The 26,341-nt window shown below is 38.3% G+C and overlaps 2 protein-coding genes across 4 annotated transcripts; one reads left to right on the forward strand and one right to left on the reverse strand.

Moving 5' to 3' along the window:
* Window positions 1–771: 771 nt before the first annotated feature.
* LOC109064952 (highly divergent homeobox-like) lies at window positions 772–15,913 on the reverse strand. The gene is given in 13 exon segments (XM_042737711.1): window positions 772–1,276; window positions 2,307–2,339; window positions 2,341–2,391; window positions 2,462–2,584; window positions 7,077–7,163; window positions 7,236–7,354; window positions 7,438–7,600; window positions 8,472–8,618; window positions 8,719–8,772; window positions 11,519–11,522; window positions 13,203–13,417; window positions 14,269–14,467; window positions 15,689–15,913. Coding segments are annotated over 12 exon segments (1,086 nt in total). The 5' UTR covers window positions 14,305–14,467; window positions 15,689–15,913; the 3' UTR covers window positions 772–1,222.
* A 3,423-nt stretch (window positions 15,914–19,336) lies between these two features.
* On the forward strand, window positions 19,337–25,705 carry LOC109079092 (ras-related GTP-binding protein A). Of its 3 annotated transcripts, XM_042737866.1 has the most exons (12): window positions 19,337–19,467; window positions 19,543–19,761; window positions 20,844–20,916; window positions 21,102–21,201; window positions 21,711–21,777; window positions 21,865–22,087; window positions 23,055–23,150; window positions 23,231–23,353; window positions 23,717–23,808; window positions 23,888–24,003; window positions 24,668–24,787; window positions 25,324–25,705. In XM_042737866.1, exons 3-11 carry the CDS (start codon window positions 20,890–20,892, stop codon window positions 24,769–24,771), a joined length of 948 nt encoding a protein of 315 aa, XP_042593800.1. In that variant the 5' UTR covers window positions 19,337–19,467; window positions 19,543–19,761; window positions 20,844–20,889; the 3' UTR covers window positions 24,772–24,787; window positions 25,324–25,705. The 3 variants fall into 3 exon arrangements, with proteins under 3 accessions (XP_042593800.1, XP_042593799.1, XP_042593798.1); XM_042737865.1 differs by having other exon boundaries at window positions 19,391–19,761; window positions 25,297–25,705; XM_042737864.1 differs by having other exon boundaries at window positions 19,392–19,761.
* Window positions 25,706–26,341: the final 636 nt, after the last annotated feature.

The following is a 26,341-nucleotide window of genomic DNA, read 5'->3' on the forward strand; positions in this document are numbered from 1 at the left end:
TGCTGACGAAAGAGTTTCTCCTCAGTTCTCATCGGATATGTGACGAACTTTCTCGAAAGTTGGCGGGAAGACGTCTGCCGACAGTGCGGTGAAAAGCCCGGGAGAACGTCATAGTTAACCCTTTGCAACTATCTAAAATGTCTGTGTTACTTTTTACCCCGCGTTACTTTGTGCCCCGCGCTCCCCTACAGGCAAGCAGGTGAGCCCAGAATAAATGCAACATGCAAAGTTTCGCGTTGAGCGTTTTTCCATATAGAATAACTGTCTACAGCTCTTTTATTTCTTTGTCTTTGTACATTAAGCTATGTGTTTTATTTATAATGATTTTCTACGGGAGGAAATGAAACGCTTAACGAGAGACTTTGTGCATTGCGTTCATATTCTGCTGTTCTGTGGCCGCGGATTTGCGGGTCTTGTCTTTTTCTTGCAGGACGCTGTACGTTACGGTACTAAATTAGTTTTAATCGTTTAATCACCACAGCGTCTTGTCTCCATTGGCAACATGCACGATTTGTGTCTATTGCAAGTGACGTCGCAGGTAGCTGAGAGTGCAAGTGGAGATTGCAAGTGACATTGTAATTTTGTTTCTTTTTTCTTGTCTTCACCACCTGGCTACTGTTGTAAAATGATGAGAGATTCAAACAAAAAGTAATCAATAAATAGAACAAAATAAAAAAGACGGATGTCACGAATGGAAGCGCAAGTGTCTGAGAATGCAAGTCTGAGAATGCAAGTGAAAGTCTGCAGCCAGACCCTTCTCAACCAGAGACACACAGCATGCGTGAGACTGCCGAAGCGATATTTCAATATTGAAGCTTTCTTATATTATGCAAAATCCACTTTTAGATGGTGTTTGAACACAAGTGTGTGCTGCCCGTGTGAACACAACCACCCTACAATCACAAAACTCCAAACAATGCTTATTTTAATCCTCATTAAACCAAATCTCTGAAATGCTTTGAATGTCAATGGTTTGCTGCTGAACACATGAACCAGTGTAAAATATGTGTTTTTACCTGATCTTGTGCGTTTCATGCTTACAGATGTCATAGAAATGAGACGAGGCAATCTTGTGTTGACGTAGTGGTGTTTATTTGTTAGTACCGGACCGGCCAGGGCAGTCTGATATGATATATGCTGTAGAAAATGACTGGTTTGGCCCAGCAGTTACTGGTTGGTTTCCACAGGCACTACGTGGTGTGTGTGAGGAACAGAGCGGCGTTCACAGTCTGGTCTGATCCGTGTCCTCCTCCTCCTCTGATACAGAGGACTCTCTCTGGACGGCAGTGGCGCCCCCAGAAAAATTGTAATAGGGGTGGCCAGATGAGGCCACAGTAAATCTTGGGGTGGCACATCAAAAAATAAATAAATAAATAAAGGGTTTGCAATATTGACAAAAAAATGACATCTCTGTGATTTCTGGGATTTTATCGATAACGAAAATTAGACAATATTTTGCTGTGTGTGTTATTGTGCTGATATCTTATTTCTAAGTGTACTGACAGCTGAGGCTTTTTTTTTTTTTTACCTTTACGCCATGTTTTTTCTAAAACTGTGCACCCATCTTTTAAGTCAGACACTTGCATTTGGGCTGTTACCAAGCAAATGCAATCAGTATCAACAAAATTGATCTTTGCAATACAGAGAAAACAGAAACTGCATCTGAAGTGCCATTTAGATGTTTTTACACACTGTTTAATGGAGCTCTGTGGGACATGGGATACTTTAACCTGGAGTTACAAATTAATAAATAATGTTTTGATATTTTAAACATAAAACATTGAAAACTGATGTTTGAAATTGTTTAAAAAATGAAAAGGTACCTTAAATGTGAAATTAAAACAGCCAGTAGGTGTCAGCGAGTCACTGTTAATAAATGAGTCATTGCGATTGAACCGAATCATTTAAACGGTTGATTCATTCAGGAACGAAACACTATCATGTTGCACAGAGACGCAAAACAGTGGCTGTGTTTGGAATGATTTTTGTTTTTAGAAATAGAGCGCAAACAGTGAATATGTTGTCTAAAACGTAAAACTCTTGATATTAACTTCTTGTTTATTGAACTGTTGTATGAAATCAATGTCACATTTGCAATTATGCAGACTTCTGGAGAAAAACGTCACTCTTCGTGTGATAGTAACTATATTAAATTATATATAAATTATATAGATCTAAAATTAATAGATTTAAAATAGATTTAAAATTAATATTAGCCACTGCAAATCATCCTAGGGGTGGCCACAGGGGTGGCCAGAGTTTATACGGCCACCCCTGGCCACCCCTTGGGGGCGCCCCTGCTGGACGGTGGGCGTCTCTGCACCAGACTCGCTGTGGTTGGTTCTCCAGCCCCAGGGCTCTCACTCTCTGAGGCAGACTGGCTAACAGCTGCTGACCACACAAACACACCGATCACGATCTGACTTCGTCCACTGCTCGTCATCTGTTTGAGTCTCCTCACCTGCTGTTTCGTTCTGTCTTTGTTTTTCACAGCGATCAGCAGGCTTCTGGGGGAGCGCTTCAGCTCTGAGAACTTCTGTTTCTGGCTCTGCAGCTCTTTCTCAAGAAACTGCACTTCTTCATTCTGAGGAGACAAATCACACACATTTAAACAACCGCTCCACAATATTTCTGATCTTCTCCTTTTGACAATAAAGGAGTTAGTCTAAATAGAGCTGTGTCTGAAAGATTAATATAATGTGATGATAAGGTTTTAAAGGCAATACGGATTACATAACCTGATAATATTTGTTTTCAATTTGAACTGGTTCAATTGAAAGTAGAATTTCATTCTCAATAGATGTTTTTCATGTCTGTAAGGTAAATATACACAGTTTCTGAAGTTCACAGAGACCGAGATGGCAGAAAGCGCATCCTGTTGGATTTCAGTATTTTACAAAAGCGTAATGTTTTGTTGTTATTGTGAGCGCACACAAATACAGTACAGTCTTTACAGATTCAAAAGATGTATTACTCTGGTCTGTATGACCAAAAATGGAGTATTTTATGAACAAGTAGCAGCGTCTCCATCTGTCCTGCAGTGAGCGCACTACTCTTCACACTTGAACAGTGCACATTTCTCTAGATTAACATTAGATTGAGCAGCCATGTAAAGTTGATAATACTTACATATATCAGATGATAAGCCACGTTTGAGGTTGATGAATGATAGACGAGTGTTTGGATGTCCTGCCCGATGTGCTATATTACCACAAAGACCAGCTGTTAACGATCTGTCCGTCACGGACTGCGTGAGTTCGCCTGTGGATTTCTTTTGTTTGTTTGTTTTGAATAATGGGCTAAAAACATTGGGTAGACCAAGCCTCTTCTGGTCGACTAACAGTTATATTGCGCGGGTCCCGCAGTCCCATGATTTAACACATACCAAGAATGATGGAGTTACATGAACAGGTGTTTACATAGTGTTTGGTCGTTCACCGATTACATTACTTGCCCACGGTGATACTGCCCCCAACTATAGTTTTGCTTTTTTATAGAAATAGAAATCATTTACTTCAGCTGGAAAATGTATGTTACATAAACTGAAAGTATCTGCTCCATACAGCAAGGTTTACCAAAACTAGCCCATGCCAGTCAAAAACAGCCCAAAGTAGCAATATTTCAATCCTTTAACCCACGAGGGGAAATCAACCCATGACATCAGTTTAAAAATTGTAAATTCAGCACCATTTAACTTGCGGTTATTAACACGGTACAACAGAGATGTATTTATAATAAATGTTACTATTATTACTTAAATATTATGTAATAGATAATTTCTTAAAGTGATAGTTCACCCAAAATAGAAAATTGTCATTTACTCAACATCGTGTCATTCCAAACCTGTATGAGTGTCTTTCTTCTGTGTAACATAAAATAATTCAAAAAATGGTTTCGTAACGTTCCACAAAAATGACATGAGGGTGAGGAAACGATGACAGAATTCATTAGCAATAAATTTCCCACATTCTAGCTCAAAATCAGTGCTTTACTGTCAGTAATATGAAACCTTCATGAAACCTTTTATGGTTTCACTGGCACGCCATGCTACATCACATGACTTCCCGATGGCCAATGAGATCGATGTGTTTTCACACATGCTTCATAAGAGCCTTATCCACCACTTGGCAGAATGATTACAAGTGGACTGAACACTCTTCTGGGCCTGGATGCAAGAAAACCATTAAGTCATTTAACTTAAGGGAACCTCTTTTTAAATAGTAATAAGCATGGGATCAGTGTGCTGGAGTGTGAAGTGCTAGATGGTTGGGTGGTTTTTCACCAAAACTGATCAGAACACCTATCAAATGATAAGTGAGCTATATGGACATCATTGTGTGCTTTATTAGGCATTAAAGTGAGAAGAAAACAAGTCATTTAGGTTTGGACTGCAACTGAAAGGAGAGCACCAATTACTTTTTTATTTCTTCTGAATCCTTCAGTGACCCAAACTTAGACAAATAGATTTTCTTATTTACGCAAGAAAAAAAACAACAACAATAAAAACAATTTGAAATCAGACACCTATTTTTTTTCCATAGGTTAAGTTTGGTATATATATTATCCAGAGATAATATGAGAAAAAGTCATCAAAATATTTTTTTTATTCATTTAAGTTTTTAAAAGTTATGAGTCCGTACCTTTTTTGGTGGTGATCCATTACCATCCACAGGGTGAAGTCTTTTAAATTTGACTATTTTGGTCAAATGTTCAGACCTCAATGATTGCCACATTCACTCAGAATGATCAAATGTAAAATACAGTGTTGTGTGTGATAAAGTGATTTTCACATCCATTCAAAGAGTCAGCGCAACACTGTAGCTATTCAAGCATTGTACCTCTCTAATGTCAGCTGTGCATCTTCCACTCTCAGATTTGACCGATTTTAATGTTTTATATCGATTAACTCAAAATGGATTCATTATGGAATTAGCCTGTTTACTTGACAAAGTAAATTACCTTATGACAGTGAATTCAACTCTAGGGAGCTCCACAGTCGCAAAAATACACACAACCGCATACAGTTGCATTAAGGGTAAATAATAGGTAAAAGAGTGACAGCATAGACTTTCCTCCCCAATCTTTCTCTTTAAATGTATTTTGCATCAAACAATAATTCTTGTTTAAAGTAATAAAAACATCAAGTTATGTGTCAGTAAGGTAGGATATGCTTAAAAAAAGAAAAGCCAGGTGGCAAAATGCTCTAAGAATGTAAACATCATTAAAAGAAGAAGAAGACACAAGACACGCTTGTTGTTAGCATGACTCCTGGACTCTGTCATCAGATCTTACACATCTGTAAAACCTTGGCCTTGTTTTAAAAAAGTAGAATCTAAATATGGCAGGGCTACAAATAAAAAAAAAAATTACTAGGAAGCTATTGATGCCTAAAATAAAACTTAGTTATTGTTGATAACTGTAGAACCACTCAAGAAAGTGCTTCAGTTCAGTGAGTGCATATCTTCCTACTTCAGCTTTTAACAACTCACTGGTATGTTAATGAATATGCACCTGTAATTACACAACAAATCAGTAAATATGATCATGTATGTATTACATTACAGTAATGTTTCCAGGTTCATTTCTGAATCAAACTCACAGTTCAGTGAAGGAGCCAGTCGTTGGTGACGTTGTGGTGAAGCTGAAGATTATAATGACGGTGATGGACTGGGAGTGTGGGAGGTTATATCTCAAGCTTGTTTGTTTGTAGCATGTGGACAATCAAAACTGACTGAGTGAATTCACATTATAAACAGTTTATTGTAGAGGTAGCTAATCTCTGCTCTAAACTGATGTGCTGCTACACTGCACGCACACACACAACACACAAGCTCACACACACATACAAACATTCAGGAGTGCAGAAACACTGTCCTGTGATTTATCATTTATTAGCTTTAAGTGAAAAATAGTAGGCTAATATTTATCCCTTAGTTTTAGAAAATACCCTGTGTTTGAGAATATATTGACTGTTTTCTGACAGTGGACAAGGTAATTTTGGTCTGTAAATACCACATTTATACATGCAAATGGAAGAAATGTAAACCCTCCTTTACTATATTTCATGATTTTGTGAGAATATTTCAAAGTTTGCTTACAAATACTAAGTAAAAAGATGGGAAACTGTTTTAGTGCTGTCCTGATTTATGTCTTCATTAGTCCATTATATTTCAAAGCTTGCTTTTCTGTCAGTGTGCTGTGCCAGCTATAATAATAAGAAGAAATGTTTTTTTGAGCAGCAATCAGCACGAGTATCAGGAGTAATGGAGCTTTAGCATGAGAGGAAAACAGAAAGAAAAGAAAGCAGTTCTTTCAAATTGTAGATGTACTGTTTACTGTTTTTTAATCAAATAAATGCAGTCTTACTGAGCAGAAGAAATTTGTTTTAAAAGCATTACAAATTTTTACTGACCTTTTTTTTTTTTTTGAATGGTAGTGTATATTATAGGCTGTATTATATTTGTAATATTAACATATTTTAAAAGCATGTATTTTATCCCAAATATAACAGCCTACAGTAGCCCATAAATAATTAAAAAAATATGTCATTGAATGCCACAACATTTGACTGGACTTGACATATCATTATCATTAGTTTCCAGAGGAGCAAAAATAAATAAAAAAGCCATGTGAATATAAATTATGCAATATTTATGAGCACTGAATAGGCCTAAACTCTTGAAATTTGGCATTCAAACCAACCGCAGGCAAGCAGCAAACAAAAAGCACCCCCCTTTCAAAAATATTGGTTCCAGCGCCCCCCGAATGCCCCGCTGAGAAACACTACAGTAACAGATCTGAGTAATGAAGTGTTTTCTCCAAACACTCGGACTAACATGATGGGTTACTACTATTGTGTGTTTATTGTCACATCCTGGACAGCGCATGGTGTAAAGGGAGATATGAGTAATAAAAGAGATAATCTACCCTAAAGTGAAAGTTCTGTCATCATCTACCCCCCTCATCTCATACCGAACTCATGACATTCTTTTGCGTTTTCTGCAGAAGAAATGCATACAGGTTCTTCATTATCTATTGATTCTCATGCAGCTCGTGACTCTCTGCTTACCCTGAACTCTTACCCTGAAGAGGTTTTGCATCTGCTCCATCTCAGTGGTCAACATGTCTCCATCATCATCATCTTCGTCAACGATTTCAATCTTCTAGAAGAAAGTTTCATGCTTGAGTCAGAGTTAGCATTAAACTAGTAAACGCTGATGAATGTGTGCTCATACCACATGTTTAGCAGGTGTGGAACCATCTGATTCATCGTTCACATCATCGTTTTCTGTCAGATATAAATCACTGGCTCCATCTTTAACAGAGGCAAATGTACAGTTACTAGACATAATGGCTTAAAGCAGTACTGTTTTCTGTGTTAATGATGTCATTAAACTCAACAGCATGAAAACCATCCCCACCGTCAGACAGACAGACACACGACGACGCTGTGTTCGCTGGCCTCTCCTCGCTCCGGAGTCTGACGCTCGTCTTCAAGCACGTGAGGGGAACGATCTGGGAATACGACCGGCCCTCCTTTAGGAGGAGGGATCTCAATCCCCATCAAACGGTACTTCCTTCTGCGGTTACCAATCCACGTCTGGCAGATGACTTCACATACAGACAATGGGTTCTGAGAATAATGTGAGATGCATGTAAAAAGGCATAATTTAATATGAATGAAGTCGTTTGATTGAGAAACAAGGTTATGTGATATCACGAGGAAAGGGATGGAGCTGAAGGTGAATGAGATCTGCTAGCTAATGATACAAGAATAGACATGAAACGGTTCTTTTAATTCTTTCAAATAAATAACAGATAACTACATCAATTATTCTGCTCACACTTTAGAGTATAATTCTCACTATTAACTTGAGTTTTGCCTCAATATACTCCTAATTACTGCTTATTAATTCTTAGTAAAGTAGTTGTTAAGTTTAAGAATTGGGTAGGATTAAGGATGTCTTGGAGAATAAGACATTAATATGTGTTTTTTAAAGTAATAATAAACTGACAATATCTAGTAATATTCATGTTAATTACTAACTAGTTAATAGAGAGAACTGGAAAGTGTTTAAAGTGATTTAAAGCATGCATTTTAAGGTTAGACTTTACATTTATTATGTTAAGCCCACTATTGTATTGTGTGTAAATGTTCTAATGTCTATAACAAACAACAAAAACAGCATGCTTTCTCAAAATTACTATTGGGAATATAATATTTCATCAGTGTTTTCAAAAGTTGCACTGCAAAAACTCACATTCTGAAGCAAACTGAAACATACGGTGCACTAAATATTTGTTTGAGATCATGATATGTTTTCCCTTAATATTCCCAAAATATGATTTTTGTGAAGAAATCATTAGACACATATACTTGTCATCAATGCACACGAAGCGTACCCTACATGACAGAATGACTCTTAGATCTAAAGCGGTCCTGTACGTGTGATGTGAGTGCAGACCCTGACCGTGATGATCTCAGTGTCCACTCGGAGCTCGCTGGCGGCCGCGGAGATCTTCTCTCTGCACAGAGAGCCCAGGCTGGTCATGCCGTGATCCCAGTAGCGCTTCAGCGTGTACACGTCTCTGTCGCTGAACTGCGTCCTGTCCTGCAGCTTAATACACACTACACCTGTTATTAAAGCCACCATCAGAAGCTGACAGTACAGTGATCTCTGATGTGTTAAAGAGCGGCAGCACGTCTCAGGCACTCACCGGTCTTTTCCGCGAGCTACTGTGAAGCCAGGGAGCCGACATGTCACTCATTACCTACACAAATACAAAGGAAAAACTCTTCTGTAGCTGTTCAGAGATTTGATTCTGTCAGTGATGTGCTCATCTCAGTGATTAAGGTCAGACATAAGGTGATTGATACTCTCATTAAATACTGAGACCAAATGTTTTAAAGCAACTCTATGTTTAAGGTTTTCTTTGAAATGTCAGTTTCAGAATCATTACAGATGTTAACTGACTTCTTATACGGTGTTTCTTTCCCTTCACTCACTCCAAATGTCTGTTCTGGGAATATTATCAGTTTGGTGAGCAGATATGAAATTCTGTGTAAAGGCAGCAGTAAATGCATGTGTACAGATAATCAGTGTAAGAAGTCTCTTCTGCTCATCAAGGCTGCATTTATTTGATCAAAAATACAGAAAAAAAAACTGTAATCTTGCAAAATGTTATTACGATATAAAATAATGGTTTCTGTTTTAATATCCTTTAAAATCTAATTTATTTCTGTGATCAAAGCTGAATTTCCATCATCATTACTCCAGTATAAAGTGTCACATGATCTTCAGAAATCATTCTAATATGATGATTTATTATCAGAATTATCAATGTTGTGCTGACAATTTTTTTTTTATTCTTTGATGAATAAAAAGTTCAAAAGAACACCACTTATTCAAAATAGAAATCTTTTCTAAGAATATAAATCTTTATCACTTCTTAACAATTTAACACATCCTTGCTGAATAAAAGTTTTAATTTCTTTAAAAAAAGAAAAGAAAAAAAAAGAATACAAATTTACTGACCACAAACTTATGAACTGTAGTGTATATTGTAAGAAAATATTTCTATTTTAAATAAACGCTCTTCTTTTTAACTTTTTATTCATCAAAGAATCCTGAAAAAAGTATGGCAGTTTCCAAAATAATCAGAACAGTTTCAGCACTGATAATAAATCATCATATTAGAATGATTTCTGAAGATCATGTGACACTGAAGACAGGAGTAATGATGCTGAAAATACAGCTGCACATCACAGAAATAAATTACAGTTTAATTTATATTAAAACAGAAAAATGTTATTTTACATCATAACAATATTTCACAATATTAAATTTTTTCCCTGTATTTTTGATCAAATAAATGCAAACTTGATGAGCAGAAGACACTCCTGTAAAAACATTTAAAATCGTTCTGATCCCAAACTTTAGACTGGTAGTGTATGTCACAGTGAATTAAACGCAAAAATACTAAACATGACTACATACAGTTGCTTTTCCGGCTGCACAATTAATCAAATTTCTAATCGTGATTACAATTATGGATGCCACAATTACGTAATCATTCAAAGCGGCAATTAACCGTTCAAAGTCCACTAATGTTATTCTGCATGCTTAAGATGCGGTTTTTTTTTTAATTTTGTTTTATGTTATCTTAAGGGTTTTCCCCAGTATTTTAAATTTTAATTCTTTCATCATCAAGTTTTCCAAACTTTCGTCTGTTGAACACAATAATGTTTAACAGTTGGTAGCCACTGACTTGTTTGAAAAATACTAGTAAACGAAGAACATCAACTAATTTGTTAACCAAATTTTTTTAAACTTAAACTTTTTTTTATTTATTTATTTTACTTTTTTAATCTTGTTTTGTGTTCAAAAGAAAAAAACAAACTCACACAGGTCTGGGTGAACTATCCCTTTAACTATTAGTAACATTACCAATTTATGGTTAAAAAATCATGTAAAATAAAATATATATATATATATATATATATATATATATATATATATATATATATATATATATATGCAAAATGAACTTTAAGTGGAGAAAATGAACTGACAGCCCTCATTCAAAAATATTAACAGACATTTTAACATCATAGTTTCAGGTGAACATTGTTTTAAGCTTACTTTAAGTTGTTGTAATTCTTTTTAATATTCTGAAATTGTTTATATATGGTGAAACAGATTTGTCGTTCAATTATACTGTACTGTTGAATGGCTATAATTACTAATTTTATCCCCATAAACTGAAAATAAATAAATAAATAAATAAATAAATTTAATAGGTGAATCAAGATCAGTGATTCTGTCCTTCATTCATAGTACTTAGTAAAATATGTTATTAAACAAATATTTAAAACATACAGTCTTAATGTTGTTTTCACATTTCACCTCCAAAGTGAAATGAACTCATATCATAATAACACATTTTATATGGAGGGGTTTATTAGTTATTTTTCTCTTAAATGATGGAGAGACCTGGTGTTGACCTCAAGGGTAAAGGTCAAATTAATTTCCATCAAACTATGAATTCTCCCTGTTTATGTATTAATGTAAAAGCCATTAATATCCAAACTAGCTCTGTACAACACCCACAGCAGCATACAGATGATCCTCACAAAGCCTGTCACGAAAAGTGCCTGTGTCTTGAAATAAACATGTAACGGTATGAACATTTCTTATCATGATTATAGTGACCAAAATTATTATGGTTATCAGTGTTATAAGGGTTTAGTTAAAATGTGCTGTGCAAACTCGGTTTTAATGATAATTTAAATATGAATCTCGTGATTTATCATCAAACCATTAATCGTTACATCCCTACTTTGAAACAATCACTACGTTTACATGCGCAAAAAATAATGTGATTATTTTTCAATAATCAGACTCAGGATTAATCAGGATGCTTACAAAGCTCTTCACTCCCGTTTACATGCAATTTTCATGATTCTTATTATTCGCTAAGAACTGTGGTTCATTTTTTACTGCCATTATTCACATACCCCACTGCACAGCACAGCCAGGTGTTACTGATCACTGTTCTCATTTATTTACATCTAATGCAAAACACTTCTGTATGGTTGTATTTCATGCTTTTTCGGCACCATAGAAATGTGATGGCAATTCGTTTGCATTATTTGGATCGAAGTATTGCGTTTACATGAGATAAAGTTTAATCGTAATATTGTCAAAATCTCATTATAATCAGTGCATGAAAACACTAGGGCTGCGACGATAAATCGATGCAGAATCGATTCGTGGATTGATTCTGAGATCTTCCGAATGCATCGCGATTCTCTCTGGAATCGATTCTGAGCTTAGATTTTAACAGCAGACGGCGCTCTACTCTAGTTTTCATCCTCACACTCAAACACTGATGAAGAAGAGCCGAAGAGCACTTGTGTGTTCGGCTGAGTCTGTAATTTCACCTCGGCTCAGAATGCTTTTATGACGCCAGATTAATGTAAACACAGCCCACTGTGAACACCCTTGTAACTTGCTCTATCTTTATGAATGATTGTTTTAGGTTCAAGCGTGTGTAAGGATTTGGAAACGAGCAGAGTACGGCTGTTTCTAAAGCATCTGCTGTTCAAAGAATCTCCATGCATTCAGCAAATCTCAGATTTGATTTGTTGTCCCAGTTCTAAAGCACTGAATCCCCGTGTAACTATGACACCTTACGAGTGTGAAGAACTGGAGCTGTTTCATCAGAGGAGGAGGATTTTTAAACAATGCTTTTTACTATACAACTAAAATTCATAGGCTCAAAATTTGAGAAGAGAGAACCATGAAAGTATAAGCCCTTATCATCAGCATACAGGCTTTGCGTGACACACAGATTTATACTTTCCGGAGCAGACACTATAAAATAACTCAAAAATGATATGTAACACATTTACAAGTGATGAATAGTTTTCACTTTACTAACCAATGTCTTTGCTACTGACCTTCAATGATCCAATTCAACCATACTAAGCGAAAATAACACATCTGTGTTTGATTTGTGTGATTGCTGAATAGTGTTGAACTTTCTTCTCCTGCGTCATATTCTTCATGTGATTAGTTTGAGCGGCGCCCTCTACTGTACAGACGTGTATTTACACTTCCTTCAGCCTTAAGCGGAGACATTTCACTTTTGGTGTGAAAGGGCTTTTACATTTGTTAAAGGAGAACTTTTTATATTAAAAACAAACAAGCAAGCCCTGCCAAGATTTAAAATGTACCTCAAAAGTAAACTAATGCATTACTTTCCATAAAAAGTAACTACTTAACGTAATTAGTTACTTTTTTAGGGAGTAACACAATATTGTAATGCATTTCTTTTAAAAGTAACTTCCTCAACACTGCTGACTAACCACGTAGTAATCAGGAGGACTTTACATCACCCCTTACACCTTATTCTGAAGTCACTGTTCTCTGCAAAATGAGACACTTGCACTAAAGAATTTAGTGATGCGAAGCTTATTTTTTTCAAGCACTTAGTGTTACACACAGAAAAAGTTAGTAAGCAATTTTATTCACAACCATTTTCAGGCTTTCAGTGAATAAAGATTTCAGATTCTCTGCGTTTTATTTTATGTTTGGCTATTTTGTATATATCTGTATTGTCCAATCACCACACTCACATTTTTCATTGATTTATCCTCCTGTCCTTTAGATATGGGCATCAGTCACTGATAAACACACTAAATACAACACAAACAGCTCAAACCGTCTGAAATGAAGTGTGGCATGAATGAAGGGAGCAGGCGTACTCTGACCACGCTGAAGTCGAGTTTGGTCTCCTGCGCACACTGCAGGATGAGCTGGAAGCAGCTCTTGCTCTGATTGGTCATGCCGCTCTCATAGTAGCGCTCCAGGATTCGCTGCTGCTCGGCGGTGAACACAGACCGCAGGTTCACCTGTAAGACAGGACCACGTCATGCACACTGGGAAACAGTCAAGAACTTCCAACGGGCAAAGCCATGTTATCATCTGTCTGCATTTGTGTTAAATGATTCAATAAAAACCTATACATTATTTGAGCTTGTAGTGGCTGGGATGATGAATGTTATACTATATATATTTCCAGTTTTGTCCCACTAGTCTCATCTTATCATAACATCATGTCCAATGTCTTGAAACCGTGGCTGGGTTTCCATCGAGCGTGTGTTTTCTGAATGTTTCTCCCACAGCTGTGTTCAAGGGAATATCAGGCAGTTCAGTCCTCGTTATCTGAGCTATTCACTCACTTGGCACCGTCTTCCAGCAGTATGTATTACACTATTTATAACCGCTTTAATACAGCATTGAGGTCATTCAGCTGCCCGGTGACAAACAAGGACAGCACACTTCATAACTTGCTTGATTTTATTCTCATTTTCATTGAAAACTATGAAACACAGAGATGACTCAAAACTGTATTCACTTGTAACATGTCAGATACCACTGATAGAGTTTAAAGCACTGAACCCTCAACAGTACTTCTGTGTAACTAACATCTGATCAGTTACACGTCTCCATTCGTAATAAAACCCCAGTGTGAGTAACATATTGTTGCAACATTTTACAAAAATCCAGATCGAATATATTTGGTCATAATCCCATGTTATAAAAGATGAAGTGCTATGCAGGATATTTAAGACAGTACCTGGCTGATTAGAGCTAAAATGCAAAATGCCCTCTCTCTCTCTTCACCGTTCCCACATCTCAGACCTCAAATACATGAAATATTAGCCTTTTTAGACAAAACTGCACTGAACTGCAGACTCACAGCGTGAATGCTCCTCTTTTCCAGCCATGTTTCCATCCCTCTGATGGATGTGCCGAGAGAGCCCAGGAATCAGGCTGAGCTGCGATTAATCTCAACATACAGCGAGACGCACACAAGCCTAGCGTCCAGCCATCGAGACACTTCGGGAGGATGACAGGAGCATACACGGCCTGCTCGCTCCAGGACAGACCCCTCAGATCTGACACAGACAGAACACAAACATTACTCTTCATTAAATTACTAACATTATTAGTAGTACATTCATCTTTTATCCATTCAATGATATGCATGAGCTCTGATTTAAACAGCACTTAGAGAAACATAATTATTTCAGTCCTACCTGAGCAATAGTGTCTGAAATACTAAAATAAAGGGTCACACTTTATTTTAAGGTGTCCTTGATACAGTGTGATTATACATTAAAGTACTGAGTAATATCATTCAACTAATGTACATGTAACATACTTACTATATGTTAGGGTTTGGTCTTGGGTTACTTGTGTGTAATTATTGCTGTTATAACAGTAAGTAAATGTGTAACGTGTAACAAGAACACCTTAAAATAAAGTGTTACCAAACTTAATACTCATTCAGATACACAGAATGAGTGAAAGTCCTGACAGTGTGTGAAGGAGACGTGACTTTCATCACGTGAATGTAGTGAAATCTCGTCAGAGATACAAGATGACAGCGTCGTTTAATTACAGGGACAGAGTTAGACACTGTGAACAGAGACACTGCAGTGTGTTGTGTGTGTGTCGCTGCTGACACGGTTTAGCTGCGGTGCTAGTCTCCATCACCCCGCACCACATCACAACACAAAAACACATAAACACATAACACACATACACACACACAGCTCAGCTCAGGACACACACACACACAGACACACACACACACACACACACACACAGCTCTGCTCAGGACACACACACACACACACACACACACACACACACACACACACACAGCTCAGCTCAGGACACACACAGACACACACACACACACACACACACACACACACACACACACACACACACACACACACACACACATACAGCTCAGCACACACACAGAGACACACACACACACACACACACACAGACAGACACACACACACAGAGACACACCACACACACACACACACACACACACACACACACACACACACAGCTCTGCTCTGGACACACACACACAGAGACACACACACATACAGCTCAGCACAGGACACACACACACACAGACACACACACACACACACACACACACACACACACACACACACACACACACAGCTCAGCTCAGGACACACACACAGACACACACACACACACACACAGCTCAGCTCAGGACACACACACAGACACACACACACACACACACACACACACACACACACAGACACCCCCCCCACACTGACGTCAGGGCTGACACGAGCCAATGGAGGCGCGGGATCCTCGCCGTGACGCGGTCGGCCCCGCCCACCGCCGCTAGAGGTTTCAGAAGAAGCACCACTGATGAGGATCTGAAACATAGTGATGAAGAGTAATGAAATACTGTGTTTTGTTTTTTAAGGAGCGAGTTTAAGATGTTTTGTTTTTAAATTAGGACGTCCTGAGCAGCTGAGGCTTGAAGACAGAATGGAAAACAAACAGGTTGAAGTGAAGTTTGTGTCCCATGCTCAGAATCTGTGCTCTGCATGTCACCCATAAAACTGAAGAGAGAGGAGTGAAGAAGAGACAGCATCCTTGAAGAAAGTGATTACCTCTTTATTTTATTACAAGTCACACTCCTCTTCCCTGCCATCTCGGACAGTCTTTAATGAAGTCTGACACTCAGTCTGTCTGCTCTCGGGAGTCAGTGATACAGTAAAAACAAATAACAACATTACACACAAACTTGTGCAAAATAGCACAAATACAATAGAAAAAAATAAATAAAATGTTTTCATGTAAGTTTATCTAACAGCACTGTCACGATCATCAGCTGGAGTGCCCATGAACTCCAGCAGAGGGCACTCCACGCAGGACTCTTGCATTTGGTGTCCATTTCCATTCCCAACTCCATTTCCCATAATCCTGTGCTTAGGTCTAATCACCACCAGGTGTTCCCATTACCACTCCCCTATATAAACTGTGTTTGGACTCTCAATGATTGCAAAGTCTTGTTTAGCCCCGTCTAGCATTTCCGAGTGTTTTCCCTGTGTTCCTTTCGTGTTTTGATATTGGATTGTTTATACCGACTGTGATTCTCTGCTGCCTGCCCCAACCTCTGCTTGTTTCTGTTGTTGATTTTGGATATCCCTGTACATACCTGACGCTGTTCCCCGATCATTGCCTGTTTGACCATTCTGATAATAAAGTACTGCAGATGGATCCGAACGTCTCTGACTCCACGTTACAAGCACATTATACAGTCTACTGCAGTAATTGTAATCAAATGTAAACATGGAATATTGCATTGTTTTACTGTATAAATGAAATATAAAACCTGTCCTGTTTGTTGAGATGCTTAATTAGAGATTTGATTTCTCCCCCATCATTCATTCATTCAGTTTGTCAGGGATATTTTGGGATGTGAAGAGGCAATAATTTGAACATTTAAATGTATTGCCTTTAATTTAAAATAACATATGTATTTATTTTTTATGGTTGTTAAAAACAGCATTTTTTTCATGCATGTCACACATTTAAAGAAGAATCTGCTTAATAAACACACACACAAGAGGAGTCCAGTAACATGTTAGTTCAGAGTCGGCGTCAGAGCAGATCTACTGGAGGGGCATTGGATCATCGGCGGGGGGGCACTGTCGTTTGATAAATATTTTTTTGACGCATTGGCAACATCATAGTAGCATGGAAATCCAGACCTAAATCTGAAAGATCTATATAGAATACAATGAAAGATTTACCCGTTCACACAAAGAACGATGACTATAAAGATAACGATATTAGCGTCCACACCAGCGAACGATATCTTCTGTTTATTCTAAGTCGTCTGGCGCTTTAAAATTCTCGAGCGCTTTACAACAGGATGGATTCTGATGTGGCTGTCAATTTTTTATCGTTCAAGCTGGAAAAAAAATCGTTTTGAAAGTGATTCCAACGATATCGTTTTTCTTTGTCTTTTATCGTTATAGTTGTGGTCTGGACGCGCTGTTCTTTAATACTGAAAACGATTTTTAGAACTATATCTTTATCGTTATCTTTTATAGTTACCGTCCTTGGTGTGAACGGGCCTTTAGACTTGGGGTTTTCTATCTAAAAGAGGAACGAAGACAGCGCTGAAATTTGCTGTTTTGCCGACCGGACATACGGTTCCCAATGATCTATATAGAATGACATTCTACGCTATATAATTAGCTCCAATGATCTTCTATATAGAAATGTCATTATTTCGATTTTTTTTTTTTTTTTTTTTTTTTTTTTTTTTTTTTTTTTTATACCTGTCTTGATTCCTAACACACAACAGATGACGATTGTTAGGTTAAACGTTCAGAATACGATTCAATATGGTTAGTATAGCCTAGTTCAGCACGTCAGCGAATGGACAGCGACTCATTCTCGCGTTCTATGAGTTCAGTAGCCTACATTTTTGGGAAAATTGTACATTTTTGGGGGGAAACGCGCGAGGAATTGCGGCTAACGTTTATAACCTTGCACGTAGAGAGCGCTTTTAGAGCTCAGCTAGGCTACATCGAGGGACACCCGGCCCAGAACAGATAGCCTAAACAACAGAACAGGACAGAAAATAATAATATAAATATAATATAGGCTAAATAAAAAACATAAAATTGGCCTACAATGAATAGCTATATATTTTTTATACTTAAATAATTTACAAATTACGACGACAAAAATAAAACACTGAATCAGTTTGAAGCTTTGAAAAACCGGCAAAAAAAAATGTCCCCCATCAGACAAAGTGTTTTCGTATAGATGTTTCTGAAACTTAAGGGTTTTTTTCTTAATAAAACGAGTTGGACATCATCACACAAATGTCTGCGTACTGGACCAACAGAGACTAAAATTCGCCTGCAGAGAATAAGGATGTCACAACAATAATGAGCCCACTCACACAGGGTATAAGGTTTAACTGATTTTGTAGTTTTTTGATTTGCGTAGAATGCAAATTCTGTAGAACTTGAGAAATAGATAAAAGAAAATAAAATACAGGAAATGGAAAAAATAAAATACAGAAAATACAAGTGTGCTTCAACAAATAAAATAATTTCTTTAAACACCGTTTTTTTCTTAGTTTTCAAGGACTTAAATACTCTAAAGGACTCATTTTCTAAACAAAATAAATAAAGGACAAAAATAAATGTATTGTCTGTTGCTATTACTTTATGCTAATACTTGGTTTTAACCTGGGTTACACACCTCCCAACAGGTTTATGCACGCACCAAGCAGAAATGACATAAGCCCGTATATCTTTACAGACAGCCAAGTATAAAACACAAAATGCAGTTAGAACCACAAACATTCATCAACAATCTCACCGGTTTTTTTTTTTATATTTTTTTTTAATTAGCTGCTAACAACTGTCTATAATATAGACGGACAAACTGTTTCTTCAACTTGAAATGGATTTTGCGCGCGCGCTGCAAATCAAATGTAACAAGTTTACTCGGCGACCAATAAGCATTCACCCATGACGAAGCCTAGTAACGTCCATGAGCAACCAAAATTATGCATTTTCACCCATTCTTTTTATTTTATTTACTTTAGTTACAGTTTGAACATTTAATATTAAAATATAACTAAAAGGGATTTTTTTTTTGGGCCACGCCAATGGCCTGTAGGAGGGGCATCAATGACCGCTAGGGGGGGCACGGCCCTCGAATGCCCCACCACAGCGCCGGCACTGTGTTAGTTAGTTACAAAGAATGCAATACCTGCTTTTGATCACCACATTAATATTTGTAGTGTTTTTATGAAAAACAAAGAGTTTCATCTCATCAACTTGTTGCTACAAGTTTTCAGCTATTTAAAAATGATACTCTTAAAGCAGCTAAAGAGAAGGAATGCATTAAAATGTGTTTCTTCATTCTGTTGTTCTTTACCGCGTCATCTAGCGCTGACCGCCGAGTCACGTGACGCCACTTGCGCAACTCCTCGCGAGACAGCAGCTGTCAGTCACGTGCCTGTCGTCAGCATACGCGAGCTGTGTTATAAACACCGATGGGGAGTTAATCGGTGTGTGATTATGTTCCAGAATCAGCTGTATTTACAGTAATCGACTGTTTCTGACTCTTCTGTCGTGTGTGGTAGAGCGCTCGTGTAGAGCTGAGCTGAGTTCAGCAGAGGAACACCAGCAGCGAGAGTCATCGCAGTATTTATCTGAGAGTCATTATCGGGAAGTGACGAACAAAAACAAGATCTTACAGACACTCGGCGACTGTCTGCCTTAGAGGTTTGTTTGGACGCTCGAGACACTCAAAAACACACGACTGTCTTCGAGCTGTACACAGGATCCAACGAAGTTAGCATGTAAGTTAGCATGAGCATTAGCACACATTTCACACGAACAAACTGGTTTGGGTTCAGATTAGAGAACAGTTTGAGGACAGAAGTGTTCTGGACCTTGTGAACGTTACAGGAGCACGTGACGATGATGATGATGAAGATTATGATGAAGATGAAATACACGTACACCAAGAGAAATCTGATTATATTGATCTGTCACTCCAATAGCTGAATACTCGAAATGTCTGTTTTGTTAGTTCGAGGAAAATCTCAAGAATCGTTTCTTTTCTAGTGTCTTGTTTTATATGGTACTGTGTGTGTGTCCGTGTGTGTGTGTGTGTGTGTCTGTGTGTGTGTCTGTGTGTCCGTGTGTGTGTCTGTGTGTGTGTGTGTGTGTGTCTGTGGTGTGTGTGGGTCTGTGTGTGTGTCTGTGTGTCTGTCCTGTCTGTGTGTGTGTGTGTGTGTGTGTGTGTGTGTGTGTCTGTGTGTGTCTGTGTGACCGTGTGTGTCCCGTCTGTGTGTGTGTGTCTGTGTGTGTGTGTGTCTGTGTGTGTCTGTGTCTGTGTGTGTCTGTGTCTCTGTGTGTGAGTGTGTGTCTGTCTGTGTCTGTGTCTGTGTGTGTGTGCGTCTGTGTCTGTGTCTGTCTGTCTGTCTGTGTCTGTCTGTGTTTGTGTGTCTGTGTGTGTGTGTGTGTGTGTGTGTGTGTGTCTGTCTGTGTGTGTGTCTGTGTGTGTCTGTGTGTGTGTGTGTCTGTCTCTGTGTGTCTGTGTGTGTCTGTCTGTCTGTCTGTCTGTGTGTGTGTGCGCGCGTGTCTGTTTCTGTGTGTGTGTGTGTGTGTGTGTGTGTGTGTGTCTGTTTCTGTGTCTGTCTGTGTGTCTGTGTCTGTCTGTGTGTGTTGTCTGTGTCTGTGTCTGTGTGTGTGTGTGTGTGTGTGAGTGTGTGTCAGCTCAAATGATGTCAGCACTGATAGATCCGTGTGTTCACTCTAGTATAGTTGTTGTGGATCATTCAGGTCAGGAGGGACAGAGCTCTGAACTGTATGTGCACTCAGACACTTCACACACTGTGTGGACACGAGAGTGCTGATGTGATGTGTCTCGTTGCAGCTGTGCATGACCGGCGGAGTACTGTGATCTACCCTGGTAAAGTGAAATGTCCAGCACAGCCATGAAGAAGAAGGTGAGTTTACCCTCGCTGTAGTACAGCACTGACGGTCAGTGTGCTTCCCTTTGTGTTACACAGCATTACAGACACACACACACAGATGCAAACTCACTGTTTTGAGATCACTTTGAGTGAGATTTGCTTGGATTTACTCTCCCGTCTGAAGAAGACGGTGCAGAATGACCCTCTGCTCTCTGCAGGTGCTGTTGATGGGGAAGAGCGGATCAGGAAAGACCAGCATGAGGTCCATCATATTTGCCAACTACATCGCCAGAGACACTCGCCGCCTCGGAGCCACAAGTATGACACTTCCAAGAAATAGTGCACCTAAAAACATAAATACCATAACCTCAAATTCAAACTAGCAAAAAAAACTAAATAAAAACTCAAGACAGAACAAAAAGCTCCAGTGAAACCAGACTCTTTTAACCAGAGCTTCAAGTTTGAATGAGCAAAAATAAGTACAAATGAGATTTGAGAGCTGCGGAGGAGGAGGGCAAGATCTCACAAAAATATACCAGTCATATGCTGTTTTGCTCAAAGAAAATCAATCCTATTTTTAGGAAAGTTTATTTACCGATATTTTCCCCGATATTTAAGCATTTTTTTTAAAACAATCTCCTCATGATATAATCAACTCATTCATCAACTATCTTCACAAAAATAACATAAGATATAAATCATTTTCCTGCTGTTATAGTTTACTCATTTGTGTATCATTTTCATGAGAGGAGCAGGTGTTACATCATCTTTCTTGACACACATTAGTGTCTGGAGGTTGATATCAGCGGTGTTGTCTCTCGTTTCAGTCGATGTGGAGCACTCTCACGTGAGGTTTCTGGGTAATCTGGTGCTGAACCTGTGGGACTGCGGCGGGTGAGTGTCTCCTGTGGGGATGTGTTTCCACTGAGGGCTTTTAGAGAGGCACTTTTCTTTTCTCATCTGTAAATGTGAATGGCACAGACAGGACACGTTCATGGAGAACTACTTCACGAGTCAGAGAGACAACATCTTTCGCAACGTGGAGGTGCTGATCTACGTGTTCGATGTGGAGAGCCGCGAGCTGGAGAAGGACATGCACTACTATCAGTCGTGTCTGGAAGCCATCCTGCAGAACTCTCCTGACGCCAAGATCTTCTGCCTGGTGCACAAGATGGACCTGGTGCAGGAGGACCAGAGAGACCTGGTGAGACACGGCCTCTGCTTGTGTGTGAAGCTCAGGAAACCTGCCTGCAACCACGTGCCCAAATCAAGTTCATCCTGAAAGCCATAAAACAAGAAAACAGTTGCTCTTCTGCTTTATTTGATCCAAAATACAGCACAAACAGTACAATTTTGAAATATTTTTACTATTTAAATAACCACTTTCTATTTGGATATATTTCAAAACTGTAATTTATTTCTGTGATGTGCTGCTGTATTTTCAGCATCATTACTCCAGTCTCCAGTGTCACATGATCTTCAGAAATCATTCTAATATGCTGCTCAAGAAACATTTATTAGTATTGTTGTTATGTTGAAAACAGGGGAGTAGAACTTTTTTTTCAGGTTTCTTTGATTAATAGAAAGTTCAGAAGAACAGCATTTATCTGAAATAGAAATCTTTATCCTCACTTTTGATTAATTTAATACATCCTTGCTAAATAAAAGTATTAATTGCTGTAAAAATTAATAAAAAAGTTATATAATATATTACAAAAGCTTATTATTTCAGATAAATGCTGTTCTTTGGATCTTTCTATTCATAAAAGAATCCTGAAAAAAAATTATTCAACTGTGTTCAAAATTGATGATAAACAGAAATGTTTCTTGAGCAGCAAATCAGAATATTAGAATGATTTCTGAAGGCTGGAGTAATGATACATAGCAAAACATTTCACAATATGACTGCTTTTGCTGTATTTCAGATCAAATAAATGCAGGCTTGGTGAAGAGACTTCTTTACAAAAACAGTAAACAAAAACTGTTCAAAAAGACTGGTAGTGTATTTATTTTGTAAATGAAAATCACGTTCCACCTTAAAATTCTCATTACTGAAATGAGTTCATAAAATCCCTGTCGCCTGTGATGTAGATCTTTAAAGAGCGTGAGGATCAGTGAAACCCATTAACAATCCTTCAGAACGTCTATTTGGGACGAGACGCGTGATGTAGATCTTTAAAGAGCGGGAGGATGATCTGAAGAGACTGTCTCGGCCGCTGGCCTGCACCTGCTTCAGAACGTCTATTTGGGACGAGACGCTGTATAAAGTAAGACCCAGTGATTGCTCTGCAGCTTTGACAGACGGTCAGAAGAGGAGCTTGAGTCTGGTGTGTGTTTGTGTCTGCAGGCCTGGTCCAGCATCGTCTATCAGCTCATTCCTAACGTGCAGCAGCTCGAGTGCAACCTGCGCAACTTCGCTCAGATCATTGAGGCAGACGAAGTCTTGCTTTTCGAAAGAGCTACTTTCCTGGTTCGTACAAAACCGAAACACCGTGCTTACACACACGTGACCGCTTGCAGATATTCAGATTAGCGCTGCACACTTTGGTCATGACCTCATATTGTGATTATGTTGCCATTTGATTTTTGTTCAGTTTTAAATGTATCTGTCTGCAATTTATGACGAGATAATTTTGACCCATACAGTGTATTGTTGTCTATTGCTACAAATATACCTGTGCTACTTATCACTTAATATTATCACCATTAACACATATGAAGCAGGTTTTAACAACCAGATGCATTTGCACTGGTCTAGTTTGGTCTGGATTGTGTCTCAGAGAGGTCTGAGCGATCGCTGACCTGATCTGTCCTGCCTCTCGTGTGCTGTCAGGTGATCTCTCATTATCAGTGTAAGGAGCAGCGAGATGCCCATCGCTTCGAGAAGATCAGTAACATCATCAAGCAGTTCAAGCTGAGCTGCAGGTCAGTCCCACTCCATTCGTGCGGTGTTCAGTGCTGAACAGCATCATGGGTAATTCTGACCTTTCTCTCTGTCCCACAGTAAGCTGGCCGCCTCTTTCCAGAGCATGGAAGTGCGCAACTCTAACTTCGCCGCCTTCATCGACGTGTTCACGTCCAACACCTACGTCATGGTGATCATGTCAGACCCGTCCATACGTAAGCATCAGGGGGGTTTGCTCTGAAGAGCTGGGAAACACATCTGTCCGGTGTTAGATCTTCAGGCTGCAGCAGTGATTATCAGGCTATATCATGAAGAAATGCACTGCTTTATTATTGAGACATTTTCATTGTTATTTCTTGACAAAACCTGTATTATGGCCAAATATTAGTTAAATTAGATTATTTTAGTTAACTTTGTTTTAGAGTGTGTAATGCTAGTCACGGGATAGTTCACCCAAAGAATGAAAATTTGGTCCCAGTTTATATTAAGTGGCCTTAACTACTATGTACTTGCATCAAAGAAAATAAGTACAATGTATTATTGTGTTCATATTGTTTTGTAAAACACTTCTGCTGCTAGAGGTGTGATATGGATAAGGTTCGGTGGTATGTGTTGGTTTAAAGGTGGGTTAAGGTGTAAGGGATGGGTCAACAGAGTAATTATAAATGTAATTACAGATGTGATTACATGCAGATATTTTTAAAATAGAAGTACAATGTAAAAACATGTATGTACACAATAAGTGCATTGTAGCAAATGATTAATTTAAATGAAACTATCCTTTCAAAACACCTCCAAGTTCTGTTTCCTCCATCTGCATCCAGTAACATTGAAGGAAAGCACATGTGGCTGAAGGTAAAGCCTCTTCCTCTCTTCCAGCGTCCGCCGCCACCCTCATCAACATCAGGAACGCCAGGAGACACTTCGAGAAGCTGGAGCGTGTGGATGGGCCCAAGCACAGTCTGCACATGCGCATGCGCTAGCCTCGCCGCGTACAGCGTGAGTCTGCACCAGACCTCAGATAGCATGATCTACAACAACAAAAAATATCTTAAGAAAAAAAAAAACAACTCCCAACAGAACGCTGGGAAAAAAATAAACATCTTAAAACTCTGCATTCTTGCTCTTCCAGTGCCTACAAAATGTATAAAACAAGTTAGTTATGTAGTGATTCGTGAATACTTCACTCTCATCATACACTGAAATTTTTTTTTAAGATAAGTGGTTGCAAACAATTTTTTAGCTACATTTAATTTTTTTTTATTTTTTTAAAAGTCAACTAAATTTATTTAAATGTAGCTAAAATAAATTGATTGCAACCACTTACCTTAAAAAAATAATCAGTAAATTCAATGAATCAGTGTTTTCCTTGTACAGTGACTTACTAGAGAATGTTTGGAAATGACATTTATGAATCCAAGACTTTATAACAGCGTACAGTATCGAGCTGTTTCTCTAGATCAGCAGGGTTAAAGATGAATTTGAATCTGTTTGCTGCTGTTTTACAGAGCTCTTGGTGGTTTTCTTGTTCTCAGGGTGGTGGAGGATCCAGAAGACTTCCTCCAGTCTTGCTGACTTCACTTGCGTCCAGTGTTTCTGCTGAGTCACCTTCTGTTAACATGTTTGATTTCCTCGCTGATGTCGCAAAGGAACAGTAGTTCTTAATCATAAACCACGGGTCGAGGGCTTGAATGTCATCTTGACTGCTTCATTTCTGATTTCTGTGCCATACGGTGACTGCTGAGTTATAGTCAGGAACGCTCTGTGTGTGTCTCTCATGTGAAGCATTATCAGCTTGCTGTACTGTGTCTGCAGATGTTGAAAATCTGTGACTAAAACTCATCTTTCTGAATTAACAACTTGATCTACAAATTATTCTATTATAATTATTCTTAATAAATACAGACTGTTCTGTAATGACTGTCTTTCTGTCTTTATTGAGATTATATAAAGTTAAAATGTCTTTAAGTGAATCTGGTTTATTTTGTGGGAAGAGTTAGAAAACCAGCTAGATGTCTAATGCAGGTCTTGTTGGTTTTTGTCAAATGTCTAAAGTTTTGGTATTGGATTAGTATGTTTTGATTGGTTTAGAGAGTAACATTAGTCCCCTTAATAACTCCGGAGTTTTTAAACATTTTATTTTATTAAACATTGATACTTTAACAGGTTACATTGCCCCAATTTATCATTGAGCACATCTCCAGTGGTGGGAAGTAAACTGGGTCCATATGTCTTACCAGGACTTACAATTAGAATAATTAAAAAAAAAAAAAGCCTAAAAGCCAATGATTTGCCCTCTCTCTGCATGAGGAATGACTTCAGCGATCATGTCCAGAGTCATAAACACTGAAGGATGTTACTGGCACAAGTGATGTCAGAAATGTCCATTTGGACTGCAATATAAAACAATTGCTAGCGCACATTTCTTTTCAGTATGTGAGGCCTTTAGAAAAGATTTTGAACATTCTATAAGTAACCCCTTTAACTGAAATGGGGGAGAAATCATGATTGAAATGCATGGACATACTGGGAAATCTAATTTATTCAAAATTG

Source organism: Cyprinus carpio, chromosome B14 (genome assembly GCF_018340385.1).
Source record: "Cyprinus carpio isolate SPL01 chromosome B14, ASM1834038v1, whole genome shotgun sequence".
Taxonomy (NCBI): domain Eukaryota; kingdom Metazoa; phylum Chordata; class Actinopteri; order Cypriniformes; family Cyprinidae; genus Cyprinus; species Cyprinus carpio.

What these genes read in the sequence shown, in the direction of transcription:
- LOC109079092 (XM_042737866.1), top strand. Translation starts at nt 20,890, where the DNA reads ATGTCCAGCACAGCCATGAAGAAGAAG. An exon ending in AGGAGGACCAGAGAGACCTG is followed by an intron (nt 22,088 to 23,054) that starts GTGAGACACGGC and finishes CGCGTGATGTAG; the next exon opens with ATCTTTAAAGAGCGGGAGGA. An exon ending in TCGAAAGAGCTACTTTCCTG is followed by an intron (nt 23,354 to 23,716) that starts GTTCGTACAAAA and finishes GTGTGCTGTCAG; the next exon opens with GTGATCTCTCATTATCAGTG.